The sequence below is a fragment of the Chrysemys picta genome, chromosome 5 (assembly GCF_011386835.1).
Source record: "Chrysemys picta bellii isolate R12L10 chromosome 5, ASM1138683v2, whole genome shotgun sequence".
NCBI classification, from domain to species: domain Eukaryota; kingdom Metazoa; phylum Chordata; order Testudines; family Emydidae; genus Chrysemys; species Chrysemys picta.
In genome coordinates this window covers 117,712,806-117,730,274 of record NC_088795.1, presented here as the reverse complement: position 1 = coordinate 117,730,274, position 17,469 = coordinate 117,712,806, and the positions used below count along the sequence as shown (strand labels likewise).

General features: G+C 42.0%; 1 protein-coding gene across 3 annotated transcripts in view; it reads right to left on the bottom strand.

Moving 5' to 3' along the window:
• The window catches only part of STK32B (serine/threonine kinase 32B), a 321,652-nt gene that overhangs the window by 74,428 nt on the left and 229,755 nt on the right, over window positions 1–17,469 (bottom strand). For all 3 annotated transcript variants that reach the window (XM_042855471.2, XM_008170158.4, XM_065597090.1), the window contains one exon: window positions 6,811–6,848. In XM_042855471.2, coding sequence (XP_042711405.1) covers window positions 6,811–6,848 — 38 coding nt within the window. The remainder of the gene's footprint in view (window positions 1–6,810; window positions 6,849–17,469) is intronic.

Below are 17,469 nucleotides of genomic sequence, written 5' to 3'. Positions count from 1 at the left end.
GGAGGAAGCCAGGAAGAAAGAGGCTATACAAGAAAATTCCATTTGTTTCTGATTCAGTAACCATAAAATAAGACTCAGACTAGCAGGAGTGCAGGTGAAGCCAGCAGACAGGCACCAAATCACCAGTTATTTGACAGCAGGGTGTAGGACAAAGGGTATGTAGCAGAAGTAGGCAGGTGCTCTCATACTCTCACTCACCATTCTGATTTGAACATAACAAATTGAGTTGGATGGTCCAAGCCTGCCACCATTAAGTTTTTCAGTAAGACAGATCACTGCAGGCTGTGGCTGACTCAGTCCCATTCATCTGGCTGATGCCTTGGCTCCTACCTTGTGTGCCCCAGCAGACTTTGTGGACATGCCTGTTGACTATTGGCATCATGCAACATGCTGGGGCAGACAAAATGGAGGGAGAACAAGCCAGGAAGCACAGCTAACATGTAGCTGTGGGACTGAGGGAAGTAGGGAATACTAACTCTGTAATGGACTTCTGATGCTAAAATCATGAGACACTGAATGAGGATGACAACACTGTAGTTGGCTGCCAGGCTGGATTGACGCACATAGCACAGGGTTCTACACTCCCAGGAGCCCTATATGATTGCATAGGTCACATAGGTTTAGGCCATGTCTACACTATAGACCTACATCAGTATAATTAATCCGCTCAGGAGTGTGAAAAATCCACCCCCCGAGCAACATGGTTATACTGACCTAACCCCACGTGTAGACAACGCTGTGTTAATGGGAGAGCTTCTCCCTCAACATAGCTACCGCTTCTCGGGGAGGTGGAATAACTACGCCGATGGGAAAAGCTCTTCTGTTGGCCTAGGAGCATCTTCACTAAAGCACTGCAGTTGCACCGATGCAGCTCTGTAGAGTTGTAGGTGAAGACAAGCCCACAAGCTATCACTGGCTTCATTTTCTTGTGTTGCTTTTACATTGTGAAGCAAAAAGTGGCATAGGCATTATGCTGTTTAGGATCGCACCCGTCTGTGGCACAACATAGGTGGAGCTGTAAAGAGAGCTACCCCAACTAGCCATTGACACCTATCCATTTGGATCAGAATTTTAGAAAAGTGCTGAAAATAATTCACAGTCACTGTAGAGTAACCTGTTACCTAAATTATCACCACCTTCATTACTCTATAGCAATATTAGAAATCTAGTACTATCTACTTAATTGAATAGAGTAAAACGCAAATGAATTATGTTAGGACTCATCTTAAAGCTTCATATTAATTTTCTTTTATAAAGAAAATTTTCTTTGTCAGTGCAAAATTAAAGGCCCTAACCAGTGCATCCATAACAGTATTCAGCAGCAGACTGTCCCCAGATGTGTGTGATGCTGAACGCATTCCAGTGTGTTTATCAAATAGCCTATGATGATCTAGCCTGATGGTCCAGTGACTATTTCAAAGCATGATACCTTATCAGTTACCAAGGGTAGAAACTACAGCTGAAATTTTCAAAGCTTCCATTTAAAATAATTGGAATTGAGCATTGAAGTCCCCACTTAACTTGGATAATCTCTACCTGTGCAGTTTTCCAATGTTGTTTAGCATTTCCTCTCCCGCCCCCCAACTATTGTAGGGTGTGTGCTCCCAACAGGCTATGGCCAGTCAGGTGCTCAGATTCTTTGGGTAATGTGCACAGTATAAAAAGAAGATTTATACAAATCAATAATATATCAAAGTAGTGCCTTGGGGCCCCAGTTATGGATCAGAGTTCCATTGTGCTAGGTACTGTACAAACAGAAAAGTAATGGTCCCTGTCCCAAAGAGCTTGTATAAGATTACACACAAATAAAAACTACATTTTATTAATGTTAAGGTTGCAAAGTAAAGCACTGAAAAAGTTAGGAAAATGCCAGAATTAAGGTTACATGTGCAACTTTAATTCGGCCTCTTTGTGTATGAATTATGGGACAGTCTTTAATTACATGATCACATAGTATTTTTCCCCTCTCTCATTCAGTGCACAAGATGGACTTCGCTCTGTGAAGGAGGCTGTTGTCTGTAGGAACCCTGCATTTGTTGGGTGTGTAGTGAATGAGTTGCTCTGAGTTCTGGTACCCAGCACCATACCTAGCCAGTTCATTTCTGGCAGTTAAAGACTATGGGAAATGCCTTATTGAAAAAGATAATCATACTTCATACAACTAGCTTGCCAATCTTGTGCTCCTAATGATAATAGCTATACGCATTTCAAAATGTGCAGTAGAATGAAAAACTACATGGATTGCTGCAGAATAAATATCCTCACTATTTCTTTGGCAGATAAATATTGAGCTCTGTGACTCAAATGATAGCATCACCAGTGATTGTCCCTGTTAGAGTGCCAGCCTGATGGCCTGTCACAGAATATCTATCACATAATACTCACCCAGACTGATGCAAATATTTGATTTACAATTAAAATTGTGACTCTTATGCTGCATTGCTTTCTTTTATTATATTTATTTTTTCATTTAACAAAGCTAAAACAACACCCCACATACTGTACCAGTGGTCTACACAGTTGTGGATATCATGTAGCAGACATGTCTTTTCATAAATTAAGGAGAAAAACCAGGAAAATGTGTTTTTCCTAATTTCTTTACATCTTGCCACTGATACAAAAGCAGTAACACTGTCCATGCATATGTATAGCACCTCTCCGCAGGGGACATCAAATGCTTACAAACAGCAAGAACTAGTTTTGCCTGGCACTTGTGTGGAGACCAGACATAAGTGCCTGGGTCAATCTGAGCCCCTGAACTCCCTTCCTTTTCTGCCTCTTCCAAGATGCTAATTGCCCCAGAGGGAGTAAGAAGCAGCTGAGGCCATGTTCTATCTCTCTTCTGCATCGGCCCATACAGTTGGTTGCTGGGAATAGCAATCTGCATCATCCCAAACAATGTTATCCCATTGCACTGTATCCCGGTGCCGTGAAAGATACAATACTCTATGTATCTTTCACGTAGCTACAGCAGTCACATACAGGAAAAGTAATTAAGGAAAATGTTGAAGTGCGAAGTCTAGAATTGTTCATATTGGTTCAAAAAATTAAGAACACAGTGACCCTTTTTTAGTCTAGCTTCATAACTTCTGTCTATAAATGCTTTCTAGATGACATCTTGAACAAAAAGAAGAGAATATTCCGGGTAACTGTGAAAAGCATTATCGAACATTGTATCCTGGCACCTATTACAGATATTATGTACAATATTGTATCAAACAATATATCTATATTGCTTGTTTCTGGATAGTGGCAGGGCTCTGGGAAGGAATTTGGGTGTGGGAACGGACTTGGGACATGGGAGCGAGTGCAGGATGCTGGATCCGGGAGCTGCTCACCACGGGTGGCTTCCCGCAAGCGGCGACCTGTCCCGAATGCTCTTATGTGGAGGCGTGGCAGGCAGTTCTGTGAGCTGCCTCTGCCCGCAGCTGCTGTCCTGGCAGCTCCGATTGGCCACTGTTTCTGGCCAATGGGAGCTGCAGAGGCAGCGCTTGGCGTGGGGGCAGTGCTCAGAAGGCCAAGAAACAATCCCTGCAGGACCCCACTAGAAACACACCTGCTTGATGATGATGATTCCCTGTTTACAGTTACATGTTGAGACCTATCTGGTAGCCAGGTTTTAATCCATTTAAGGTGTACCATGTCAATTTGACATCATTTTGATTAATAATCAAAATGTTATGCAGCACCAAGTGAAATGCCTTACAGAAGTCTAAGTCTATTGTGTAAACAGTACTAGCTTTATCAACCAAACTTGTAAAGTCATCAAAAAAAGGTATCAAGTTAGTTTGACAGGATCTATTTTTCTTAAACAAATGTTGAGTGGCATTTATTGCATTACCCTCCTTTAATTCTTTACTAATTGAGTCATGCATCAACCACTCCATTAGCTTGTCCTGAATTGATATCAGCCTGTGTAATGGGCTACATTTGCTGCTGGGGTTGTTATAAGAGCCAAGACCAACACATACACAGTTATGATTACTGTCTGCTGCCTTACTAACAAGTAAATTATCAAGGCACCTCCTTGTGGCTGAGTATGGGGATTAGCTCCACCCAGACTGATGCTGCCTTCCTTTTGTCACTGGTGCTGTGGGCACTGGTGCTCTCTAGGAGTCACAGTGCTTCCTGCTTGTGGCTTGGTCCACTGGCTGGGTCACTATTTTCCCCTTCCAAGGGTAACAAAAGTCTCACCAGACCAGATGTCCCGGTGCCATTCCAGATAGTCTTGCTGTTCAAGACTGTGCCAATTTCCTAGTGGCTGGTAAAGGATCCTGGGCCCACCCGCTACTCTGGGTTCCAGCCCAGGGATCCTACAATCAGCAGCTAAGGTCTGTACCATCTCAACCCTTTTTGCCATTTCCCTGGGCCTCCTCCTGCTCTGACAACTTTCTTCACCACTCTTCTAAGTAAACCCCTTCCATCAGGGTCAGGATCTCAGTTTTCTATGCCCCCACCCCCCGGGTCTCCTCCTTCTCTCCTCACAAGGCCAAAGAATGACTACAGACTTCTACACTACAGTCCCCTTCTGCTCTCACTTCCTGACTTTCTATAAGCTCAGCCTGGGCTTCATCATCACTTAGTGTCAGTCAAGCCTAAGTCTCCCCTCAGGTGCTTCCTGTAAAGTTAATTGGCCCTTTCTGAACCCCTTTAAACCCATCAGGGTTGATGTGGTGTGAACACCCTCATCACAGTCTGACAGACCTATAATTATCTGGGTCATCCTGTTTATCTTTTTTAAATAATGGCTTTGGTTTTCTGGAACTTCCCCCATGTTCCAATACTTATTGAAAATCAGTGTTAATGGTCCAGTGATCTCCTCCAACAGCTCTTTTAAAACTCTTGGAAGCAAGTTATCTGAACCTGCTGATTTTAAAATGTCTAACTTTAGTAGCTGCTGTTTAACATCCTCCTGAGATATTAGTGGAATGGAAAGAGTGTTTTCATCATATGAGACTATGTTATCTATTTTTTTCCCAAATACAGAACAGAAGTATTTATGAACACTTCTGCCTTTTCTGCATTATTATTGATAATTTTACCATTTCCATCTAGTAATAGACCAATGCCATTGTCAGGATACTTTCTGTTCCCAGTATACTTAAAAATCTCATTCTTATTGTCCTTAACTCTGCTGGTCATAGATTTCTCCTTGTGTCCCTTTGCTTCCCTGGTCAATTTTCTACAATTACTAGCTTCTGATTTATATTCATTATTATCCACTTCCCTTTATTGCCATTTGGTATATTTATTTGTTATAGTTGCCTTCACTTCCCCGCTAAACCTGGTCAGTTTTTAAACCAATATGCCATCTTCCTCAGTTGTGGCTTTTGGGCATCCCATGAAGTGTTCTTAAACAATTCCCAATTATCATTCGCATTCTTCTGATTAAATTCTTCCTCCTAGCTGATGTGGCTCGTAATTGTTTTCAGCTCTGTGAAATTGGCCCTTTCAGGTGCATGAATAAAGAAATTCTAAATAGAAACAAATCTGAGTAGAAATTTTAAAAGTTAAATTCCTTTGCAAAAACATTGCCAGCTTCTGTAATCAGCATGTTAAAAATAAAAATATAAATAAATGTCCATGGCACAATGTGTATCTTTAAGAAGCTTAAGTTTATGCCTCAAAAGTGGCATATGAACCATCAGGCCCGCCAACAGCAATTCTGGGCCCCAAGGCAGGACAGTCAATGGGCCCCCATCCCGTGCAGACACGGTCCACCTGACATTTGGGCAGTGCTGCACCTGTACTGGCTGGTGCCCAGCGAGCTGCTGCCGGGTGTGCTGCTGGGCGTGCTCTTCTTCCTTCGCTGCTGGTACCATCCCGCACGCGCCTAGGAGCCCTGCCAGAGGCGACTAGTGGGAGGGACACAAAGGGGGGCACCCACTAACGGAGGGGGACATGTGACCTCTCCCATGTGACCTTCCACGTGACTCCTCCCCTCCCTGCCCCGTCCCCAGCCCAGGCTCCCCGCACTCTCCCCATCCCATGTTACCTCCTGCTGTGCCAGCCTGGCTCCTCCTGGCTGTTTGGCTGCTCGCCTGACAGCCAGGCTCTGGAGCCACTCCTGGATCTGCCCAGTGCAGCACAGAAGCTGCCCGGGAGAGCACCTGCCTGCAGTAGTAGCAGGCTGCTCCCCCCAGGCTCAGCTTCTGGTGACAGTGGCCAGAGCTTCCACACCCTCCCCAGCATGCTCAGAGATGGCTTCTGTCCCCAGACATGAGGGCTAAAATCTTCCTTGTATTTTTAAATGAAAGTAGAGGTTTCCACATAATTACAGAATTCCAGGAACTGAGGCTTTCAGAAAAACCACAACCCAGAACATTAAATGTCAGTAGATTTGCAATCAAAAGATTTGACAATACTGGAAATAGAGGCAGATGAGAGTGCCATTTTGAATGGCCTGCCACGCTCATACCAGAAATTGCTAAAGCACAAATCCAATCTGTATGTGAGTGTAACATAGCTCAAACATCCAGCCTGTGTTTTTTATACAAGAGAAAAATGCTTCAAAACTGAAGATCTGATTACGTATGACAATAGGTAAGGCTACAATCTTTGTAGAATGACATATTGGAAAGAATACATGAGGGAATATGTGAATATTAATTGTTTGGGTGGAGCCCACCCAAATGGCTGAAGAGCCTATCAAGACAGCTGACAAACCTGACAGACAAGTTGCTGCAGAGAAAGACCAGACTTGGCACATGAACCCAGTCTCTCTGATGAACTCACGCAGCACTAATCACAGAGCCACTGGTGCAGCCCATGAAATTGAAATTTGGGGACAAAATAATCTTAGGAACTCACCGTGCTCATCCAGCAGTATGTTGTCAGGTTTGATATCTCTGTAAAATAAGAAATGGAAGTGCATTATATACAGTACTGAATGGATATGTGCAAATTCAAAAGTGTTTCTCTTCTGTGCAGGAGACCTGGGTCAGTAAAACTATTACACTTCCAAAGGAAACCACACATTACCCAAAGGCAAATGATTCTATTGATGCCCTTTTACTGACCTGAGAAAATGGGCATGCTGAGCAGATTCAGTTAGTTTCCATTTGACATGGCTTTATTTTCACATGGCTAGCACTGAAACAGGTAGCTTTTAGAGATTACATGAATTATTCATTATAATGGGGGTAGGGAGAGGGGGTGATTTGCAGCTGGAGGTTCCCATTTGTCTTGGGGAGTCTTAGTCTGACAGACCTGAGCAAGGAGGGCATGGACGGGGCATTAATAGGGGACATGGATGACCCCTCCACACCTCCCACTATCCACTAATCTCCCATGTCCCCCCCACAATGCCACACAGTCCTCCTAACCACCCCTTGCCACCACTCCCCATAACTCCTCACATGGCTACCTACTCCATGAAGCAGTAGGTAAGTGGAGATTTGGGTGTTATTAAGGGGGGCATGGTTGTGTGTGCGGAAGCCTGGGATGAAAGGGACTGTGACAGTGCTGGGGGCAGGGTCCCAGTGGCTCTGCACCAAGGCACTGGCACTTGCAGGGCTCCCCTAAACTGCTACCTCAGCTTTGGGGCACATGGAAACAGCATGGCCATGGTTTGGAGTCTTAATATGCTGATGCCCACGCAGAAAGATGCTAAACTCCCCATCATCCCACCTTGAAGTCAAGCTGCCTTGGACAGAAGTTTCTACTAATCTCATGAAAGCAGCCATTACAAACTCTCAAACTGAGCGGGAGAACTTATCTATAATTTATGAACTAGTTTTACTTAATAAGTAATAAAGACCTTGATACATGCATTTCCATTTACCCGAGTGACAACTTGATTACTTCAAGTTAAATACTTCTCAGGAAATATAAACTAGAATTATAACAAGCCTGTAAATTACTTTAAAATATGCTAATGTGTATTTAGATTTCACTAATAAGTTTCAACCTAGGTGCCTAGAAATAAATTGAGTCAATAAGTGGTTAAAAGTGCTGAAACTGGAAAATTTGTTTCACTAGTTCAGAACACTACTTTTTAAATGAAACTGTACACAGCAAAAAGACAGTGGCAGCAATTACACCCTAGACATTTTTCACATAACATGATTTGTGATATCACACAAAATTGACAGCTTTTCAGACAAGAGAAAGAAGCTTGATGGCTGAGTTAAGAGTTATAAGATACAAAGTTTTCATTGCTTTAACATTTGGTAAGAATCCTAAGAACTCATTAGTAAATTAAAACTATGGTTGCAAGTTAGCTGTGATAGTAACAATGGTGAATTTCAGGAAAAATCAGAAATAGCTTTGAAACATTCAGTGCATACTTGGGGATAATGTGCATGTGTAAAAAGTCTGGCTATAAATTATTGTCTGGAAAGGCCATTTAGAATTTATATTTCCAAGTTTCTAACTTTAGACTTATTTTTGATTGAAAACTGTCACAAACAACTCCATACAATTTTGTTTTGCTTAGTGTGAATTGGTTACTAGTCAGCATCTCCTTGTAAAGAGCAGATTGATCCAAGCAGCTCGATTGTCATAATCGGGCATAGGACAGAAGAAAAGAGGCATGCGTGTAAGCTTTTCTTGCTAACCATTGCCTGTAAAACCACTTCTGCCTCCCTTTGTTCTCTGGCTATTAGAGTGTGTCAGACTGGTGTTGCCTTAAGAATATAAATACAATTAAAATAGAAAATACCCTACCAAGATTCCAAATAAGAAATTAACTTCTGCTATGAAATCCAGAGTGAGTGGAATCCCCACCATAAAGATGTTCACTGTGTAGAGAGCATACCATGTTGCTCACATTATACTGATCAAGCTCAACCAAGGTACGATTCAAAGCCCACTGAAGTCAGTGGAATAGCTCAAGTTGACCTTGAGGGGCTTAGCTTCACGTCCTTAATGTCTCCACTGCTCTTTCCTTTCTCTGGCTCATGTTGGAGAGTGGGGTAGAAGCCAGCTTGTACACCAGGAAGTCAGCCACTGACAGGAGCAGAACAATTGGATTTACAATCCAAAATCTAGGGTGCTGGAAAGCATCCATTCAAATAAATTATGAAGTTAAAAAAAAAAAACACATGGTGCATCTTAATTGCCTTTTTATTTCCTGTTTGTGTGCAGTTTATTGTTGATGATCCAATAAACTTTTCTTCCGGAAATCAATCAAATGGTGTGAGTGTGGTAAAGGTTGTCATGGTGGTCTGTGTAAAGCCTGGTTTTGAATCTTTGCCCTTGTCTCTTCCTTCTTGGGCTGGAAGGATGGCAAAGGCAGCATGCTGAACCACTGAGGAGTGGGAAGGCTTCATCCAGATGGAATGTTGTCTTTTCCCCTTTAAGAACATAAGAACAGCCATAGTGGGTCAGACCAAAGGTCTATCCAGCCCAATATCCTGTCTTTTGACAGTGGCCAATGCCAGGCGCCCCAGAGCGAATGAATGGAACAGGTAATCATCAAGTGATCCATCTCCTGTCGCCCATTCCCAGCTTCTGGCAAAACCGAGGCTAGGGCTTTTAGCTGAAAGAAGATTATGGCAGGAATCAGGAAGAATAGATAGATATAATGTTCTTGGACTTTAACAAGTGTAAAGTCTTTCCCAGCAGGCTAGGAAGGATACTAACTACTAATAAAATGAGAGGTTACATTCTGGTGTGGACTAGATTAACTGGCAGAAATAAAAGTAGGACTAAGTGGCCAATCTTCAACATGGAAGGAAGCTAATTGTGAAGTGCTTCAAAGACCTGTATTGGGATTAGCAATGCATAACTTCCTAAGTGTCTGAGTGGTTAAGCACTGGAATAAATTGCCTAGGAAGGTTGTGGAATCTCCATCATTGGAGGTTTTTAAGAGCAGGTTAAACAAACACCTGTCAGGGATGGCCTAGCTAATACTTAGTTCTGCCATGAGTGCAGGGGACTGGACTAGATGATCTCTCAAGGTCCCTTCCAGTCCTATGATTCTATAAGAATATTTATTAATGATCTGAACTGATAAAATTTCCATATGATTTAATCTAGAGAGGACTGTGAGGAACTTCAGAAGGACCCATTAAAGTGATTGGGAAATACAGTGGCATATTGTAATGGGGGCCACTCACTTCTTGTACCGCAGTCCTTTTTCTGCTCCTGCTGCCCCTGTAGGCTGTCAACCTTGCTTAGCAGGCCTTCAGTGGCTCAGCCTTTCGGCTGGGTCACACAATCAAAACAACCTCCTTTACTGTAGCAAACAGTAAAAAAACTCTGTCTATCTGCCCTCAACAGGGTCTTCATCCCTAACTCTGGGCCCTTTAAATTCAGCCTTTTGCTTAGGCTTCCAAATGAACCTTTGTCCCCTTCTGGGGGCATACAACACTTCACCAGTGAGGGAACCTGGAACTGCCCACTACTCCAGGTTCCAACCCAGGGACCCTATACACAGCAGCCATGTACCGCTCACTTTGATTCATTGCTGCTATTTCCCTGGCCCTTTTCTCAACTGTCCCTTTTATCTTCACCCCTCACCTCTGTGTTAAAGTCCTCAGGTCCTCTCTCAGTCAGCTTAAGCAAATGCAGCCAGAACAAAACTCTGGCTATCCCTGAGGCTCCTTGCCCCTCTGGTCCCAGTCAGGAACTGAACTACTGAGGCCCTTCAACAACTTTTATCTGAGCCTGCTAGGCTCTGATTGGCCTCTCTAGGCAGGCCTGGAAGGCCACCTTTGTTGCTCCTTTTCTAGGGCAGGTGTAATAGGACCATGGAGTCTCCTGTAGGGAGTCAGAAAGACCAGGTACACTCCATCATATAGAAGAAATTGAGAGTAGACAATTCAAGATAAAACACATTGGAAGGATCAGTTTGAACTACTCATACACATTAATAGTTTCTAAATGAACCATTCTACAGAGAGACCTGGTGTCACTGTGTGCAGCTAAATGAAGATATCTGCTTATTTGGCTGCCATTACATATTGAGCCAGGTAGCATTAAAAAAAGGGATAAAGAATAATATTGAAAAAATTTTAATGCCATAATATAAATCAAATGGTATGATATAAATATAAATATATAAATAAATAATATATTATATATAATATATTGAATATTATATATATTATATAAAATAATCGACATATAAATATATAATGGTATGATACAAATATAAATAAAATGGTATGAGTTTATCTCATCCCTAAAAGGACATGAAAGAAATAGTGAAGGTCCAGAGAAGTGCGAAGCAAATAGAGCCATGGAAAGACTTGCCCATGAGAAGACATTAAACAGACTAGGGCTATTTAACGTGCACAAGAGAGTTGTAAAAGGCAACATGATGGGGTAAATAAAATAAGAAATGGTGCAGAGAAGGTCAATAGCACACTCCTGTTTATTCTTATAATTCAAGGACACGGTGATACCAAATGAAATTGAAAGAAAACACATTTTATATACAAGGATGTAAATATTTTTGTACATTTTTAATTAACCGGTGAAACTCACTGCCGCAAGACATAATTGAGACAAAAAGCTCAGTAAGATTAAGAAAAGGGTCAGACATTTCCATGAATAATAAAATATGAGCTAGAGCTCCATTAGCTAAGATAAATATAAGCACCTTAGGAAAGCACTTCTACAATCAGCACAGCTGCTGGCTCTTCTTAGTTTGTTGAAACCCATTACTAATAATGTTGTTATTCAGCCTGAGGGAACTGAAGAACTAACATTGGCCATCTGTTTTTTCCTGCTTTCATATTCTGCAGCAACCATGCAATTACCACAGTCTTGGTTGCTGCCATTTTCCACTTTATAATTTCCGACTCATGCCACAAATTCCCTTCTACTTTGTCAAAGTACTTTTTTCCAGAGAACAGAATGATTTTAGGTGGTAGCTGTCCCTGGCCGACCTAGGCTATTTTCTAATATTCCTGGAGAAGATCTCCACACCTGCACTTACAAACAGTTCAGACTGTCCATTATCTCATGTTTAAGGATTGCCATCCCTTTCCTGGGCTCCAGCAAAAATCCAGGAGGTATTATTTTAGTTTCCTGTCTGATGATCTCCCATTCTTTTCCCTGGACTTCCTGCAAGATTTTCTCAATGATATTTCCAGTCTCCCAAGCATTGGAAATCTAGGTGATCCCTACAGAGATGTGTCTAAGCAAGTTCAAATTGTATTTGACAGATGTTTTAACAGCACATGTTACTATAGCATCAAATTCTAAAGACTTATACTATGGTTGTGTCAGCACTGCTAACACAAACCTTGTTTTTTATGGTGACTATATATTAGCTCTGAATGGACAATGAAAGTCAGTGGTGGGATTCAGCTTTTCACTAATCAGGGGCAGACTTACAAAGGAAACTCCAGTGTACACAATATTATGAAACAAAGTCTTAGGCCTTGGCTACACTGGCAATTCACAGCGCCGCACTTGCTGCGCTCAGGGGTGTGAAGAAACACCCCCCCTGAGCGCAGCGAGTGCAGCGCTGTAAAGCGCCAGTGTAATCAGCGCCTGCAGCGCTGCACGCTCTCTCGCAGCGCTGCAAGCTATTCCCCTCGGAGAGGTGGAGTACTTGCAGCGCTGCGAGAGAGCTCTGTGAATCCGCGAGTGTAGCCAAGGCCTTAGCCTTTCTGGATCATTAAGGATCACATTTTCAAAAGTGGACTTTAATTTTAAGTGTCTCCATTTTGGTTACCCAACTTAAGGCATTTACAGGCCAGACTTTCAAGGGTGCTAAGCACCTACTATTCCAACTAAAGACAATGGGAACTGTGGTTTCTCAGTATCTCTGGTTGTCTCAGGTTAGAAGCTCAAAACTGAAGCACCCATAATTAAAGGCAAGTTTTCAAAATTTGGCTATAAGTTCCCAAGGCCACAGCTGGAATCTGCAGGAACCAGAATTAGAATTCATGAATTCCTTATCTGTGGATGTGTATCCAAACCACTAGGTCACACTTCTAAGAACAGCTTCTCTCTGGCAAGTTTCTTGTTCTCAAGCGGCCTATGCACTTATAGAAGAGAGGGCTGGGTTTGCACCTAAAGCATAATCAAAGAGTAGTTTCATCAAAGGAATTTAGATCAAAAATTGAACTTGCATTTTGAAGATGATTTTTTGCGTTCTTAGAGCAGCTGCCTGTAATGTAATTGTTTGGCCTCCCACCCAACCCCAATCCCAATTGCTAACATTTACAAAATTTGTTAGTCTCTAAGGTGCCACAAGTCCTCCTGTTCTTCTTTTTGCGGATACAGACCAACACGGCTGCTACTCTGAAAAATTTACAAGCTTGTAATTTTACATAGCAAGACACTGTCTATGGAATTTTTGATGGATGAACTTTTCAGAATGATTTTTCTCAAGCAGACTCACTGTGTGTGTTCAGCTCCTACAGCGACCTGACACTAAGTGGTCTTAAGCTTTATACAATAAGGGCCTGATCCAAAGCCCATTGAAGTTAATGGAAAGACTCCTACTGGTTTAGCAAGCATTGTTTCAGCTCTAACCAAGCTCCAACTGTTATGTTCATGGCATACACACAGAAAAGTTAGAGAAAAACATTAATACTCTTGCTGGAAAGTTGCAGCATAACACTACTTTATTTCTTAAAATTCAGAATGATTAACACACAAGAACCCCAAAACAGAGAAAACAAAAGCAGGCTGCTCCCTAAATCAAAGATTCACAATTCATCCCACATTACTCTAGGATAGTTGCCTGCCGCTGGGCTCTGATCGCACGCTTCTTTAGAGAGCCTCCAGCTGGTGAGCTATTAGAATTTGAAGTGATTGATCACAATTTTAACACAAGGTTTCAGAGTAGCAGCCGTGTTAGTCTGTATCCGCAAAAAGAAGAACAGGAGGACTTGTGGCACCTTAGAGACTAACAAATTTATTAGAGCATAAGCTTTCGTGGACTACAGCCCACTTCTTCGTATGCATCCGAAGAAGTGGGCAGTAGCCCACGAAAGCTTATGCTCTAATAAATTTGTTAGTCTCTAAGGTGCCACAAGTCCTCCTGTTCTTAATTTTAACACAATTTTCAATAAACACTAACTTTTTTTTTTTTTAGTGCTGGCATGTAATTAATGAAAATAAACCCATGCTGCTAATTTAACAATGTGTCATATGGGACAAACAGAGAAAAACCAGGACAGAATTCACTGTACATTAAAAGTACAGTCGAATCTCTTTCTATTTTCTTAATTATACAGCTAATCTCTTATATTAATATTTTCCTTTTTCAGCAGTAGTCGTCCATAGAAGTAATTCTTACTATGTCACCTAGGAGAAAGACAAAATTACAGAGAAACAAACCATCAACAACCTTTTAATCTATAAGGTGCCTCATGATCTCTTTGTCAGATCCTATATGTTTCCAGTTTGTTAAAATATTCCCCATAGCAATGGCCAATCATGCGCACAAATTGTAGTCTAGGATATGGAGAACACTGTACAAAGAGCAGCTGTCTGGAATGAATAATAGTACAAGATGATGTCTAGAAGTTAGCTGCTACCATTAAAAAAACTAAAGCACAGGTAAAAAAACATGAATTATGGATGATAAATTCAAGCCATGCAAGGACAATTCAAATAACCTGATCCTGCTAAGTATCTGACCCACTCAAAAAATAAATTATTTCAGATTAGCTCTTCTCTACCGGTTTGATGCAGCACACAAAATACCTGACCAGATCTTTTTAATATTTTACACTGAGTTACAGCAAGATATATTGCACATTCACCTGCCCTAGCATAATGGGCTAATTTGATGTGGGTAGTTCAGGACAAGTTTAATAAAGATTAATATTACCTGTGAGACATTTCTTAAGAACCATAAAATAATAGCAATGAGTTGGGGAATGGAAGTTTCAGCTAGAGAACATTCAGTTCACATGAGATTTACCATTCCCTGAGAGCACTGAGGTGATCCCCACCAGGTGTGGAACTATGGGGTATTGTTAAACTGATTTCTACTGACTTCAGAAAGGACTATGAATGGGTTCTGATGTTCACATTTGGGTTCAGGGGCTTGGCACAGTGCTTTACTTGTACACCTCTACCCCAATATAACGCTGTCCTCGGGAGCCAAAAAATCTTATCGCGTTATAGGTGAAACCGCGTTATATCGAACTTGCTTTGATCCACCGAAGTGCGCAGCCCCGCCCCCCTAGAGCGCTGCTTTACCGCGTTATATCCGAATTCGTGTTATATTGGGTCGCGTTATATCGGGGTAGAGGTGTATTTAGTATTGATATTCAGAAATAACAGGAATTTAAAATCACACATCCGAAGAAAGCAGATTACAAAATGCATTGTGGTTCTGACATTGTATATCAGTTGAAGCCTGAGATGTGGGATACATCACTATTCACCGGCTATACTAAAGCTAAGACAGCACTTTAGCCAGATGCGTATTGTCTCTGGATAGGCAGCACAGTAATGGCCCAGTGTGGTGAGTGATCTCAGCTGCGTTGAAAAAGCATTGCACTGCCAGGGTTTCATCCCCAGCATGGATCTGCCTGAAGAACACACTATAGTGAAAACAACTATGTTCCTTTCCTCAGGACCCAGTAGTTCAATCACCTTTTTCTCACTCTGACCCACTACAACATTCTTACCAGCAACTAGAACTGCCCAATGGCATTAAGCAAGCAGCACAGCAAAAGTATTAAATAAAAAGTGCTACAGCCCACACCCTGAGTGGAAATGGCCACCACTGCAGCCCAGCCAGACTTCTGACTAGCAGTCCATGTTCCCTCTATTAATCCTGCTCATTACTAACTGCCAAAGGCTGTCCTTCCGTAACTAAGTCCTTCAGAGCCATCAATTCCTGTATTAATTAATAGTGTGATATGATGATGTGTCCCTTTAAGGCTACCATAGTGTTGAATCCTGATAACTTCAGCAGAGCTGGAAATCTTAGTCCAGTACACAAAATATTAGATTGCTAGAGAAATTGCGAGCTCTTTCTCTGCAAAGAAAGAGCTTCAACTTGTAGGGGGTTGTGTGTATGTGCATATGTATCTGGATACGTATCTGGATGTACTTTCAGAAGACAATACATGTGGTACCCAAATAAACTTAATATTTAGGTTCTGAAACAGACTTTAAAATAGGAGGAAACAAAGGGAGAAGCTGGTAATCCAATCCCTCGTACCTTTAAGGATTAGTTCAGATGTAGGTCTATTTAAACCTGTGCTAATTATATTGACAACCAGAGGCAAGTGCTACAGATGATTAACTGTAGGATAGCCTTCTGATGAACTGAGCTTTTTATCCTGCAGAATATGTTTTTAAAACATTTCTCTCTCCAATGAGGTGAAAATCCTAGCACAGTTGATATCCATTAATTCTGCTTGAATTTTAAAAAAGGACTATTTTGCACTACGGTGTCAACGCAAACGTTTATCATTTAAGAAGCAAAGGATGCAAGAACTTGCTTAATCAACCTAGCCACTTCCAGCTGCATTGTCTGGAGGCTGTTATGCACAAAAGGTTTGAAATAACTCATAGTGTCTCATTCTAATCCAAAATGTCAGAAAGCCTAACATTAATTGGGGCCAAATCTGGCCCAGTGAAATTTAAGTTTTATACAGCTCTTCCCTCCCTTCCCTGCCTCCCCTGAAAAATTTATATTTCAGACCTAAAATAATTGAAAGCATCTCTTCAGAGTGACTGTGAGCTAGAATGGTAGTTTCACAGCCATTTAAGAGAGAAATACTTTCAGAAACAAACTTTTTATATGAACTTTCCAGACTCTGTTCAGCTACTTGAGTGAAATGGTGTTGTACACCATACAAAAGTGTATTGTACTGTATGGTATATTTGGACAGGTATCAGTGATAGTAAAAAAGATTAATCTTTTTTTCCCTCCTATAAGAACTTTGGGCCAATAAACATTCCAAATCCAAAGATGGTCCATTTCAACCATTGTACAGTAACTCCTCACTTAACGTTGTAGTTATGTTCCTGAAAGTGTGTCTTTAAGCGAAATGATGTTATGCGAATCCAATTTCCCCATAAGAATGAATGTAAATAGGGCGGGTTAGGTTCCAGGGAAATTTTTTTCACCAGACAAAAGACTATTGTTGTTAATGTAGCCTCACATTCTACAAGTCAGCACAAATGGAGGGAGGAGAGACAGCATGGCAGACAGAGACACACACCCTGTGTGAGAGAGAGAGATGCACATTGCCCCTTTGAGTATGCTGACCCCACTCTAAAGTACACTGCCTTGTTAAGTAGATCAGCAAGATGAGACAGCAGCTGCTCCCGGGAAGCTCCCTCCATCCTGAACCCTGTCGTGTCATCTCCCCTCCCCCATGGAGATGAGGTAAGTGGGGTGCAGGAGCAGGGGGGAGGGGGACAGGGACACCCTGACATTACTCCCCTCTCCCCCCGCACAGCAAGCAGGAGGCTTCCGGGAGAAGCTCCAAGGCAGAGGGGAGGAGCAGCACATGGCAGTGTGGGGAGGGACAGTTGAACTGCCAGCAATCGATAGCCTGCTGGGCGGCTGCCGCACAGGGAACTTAGGGG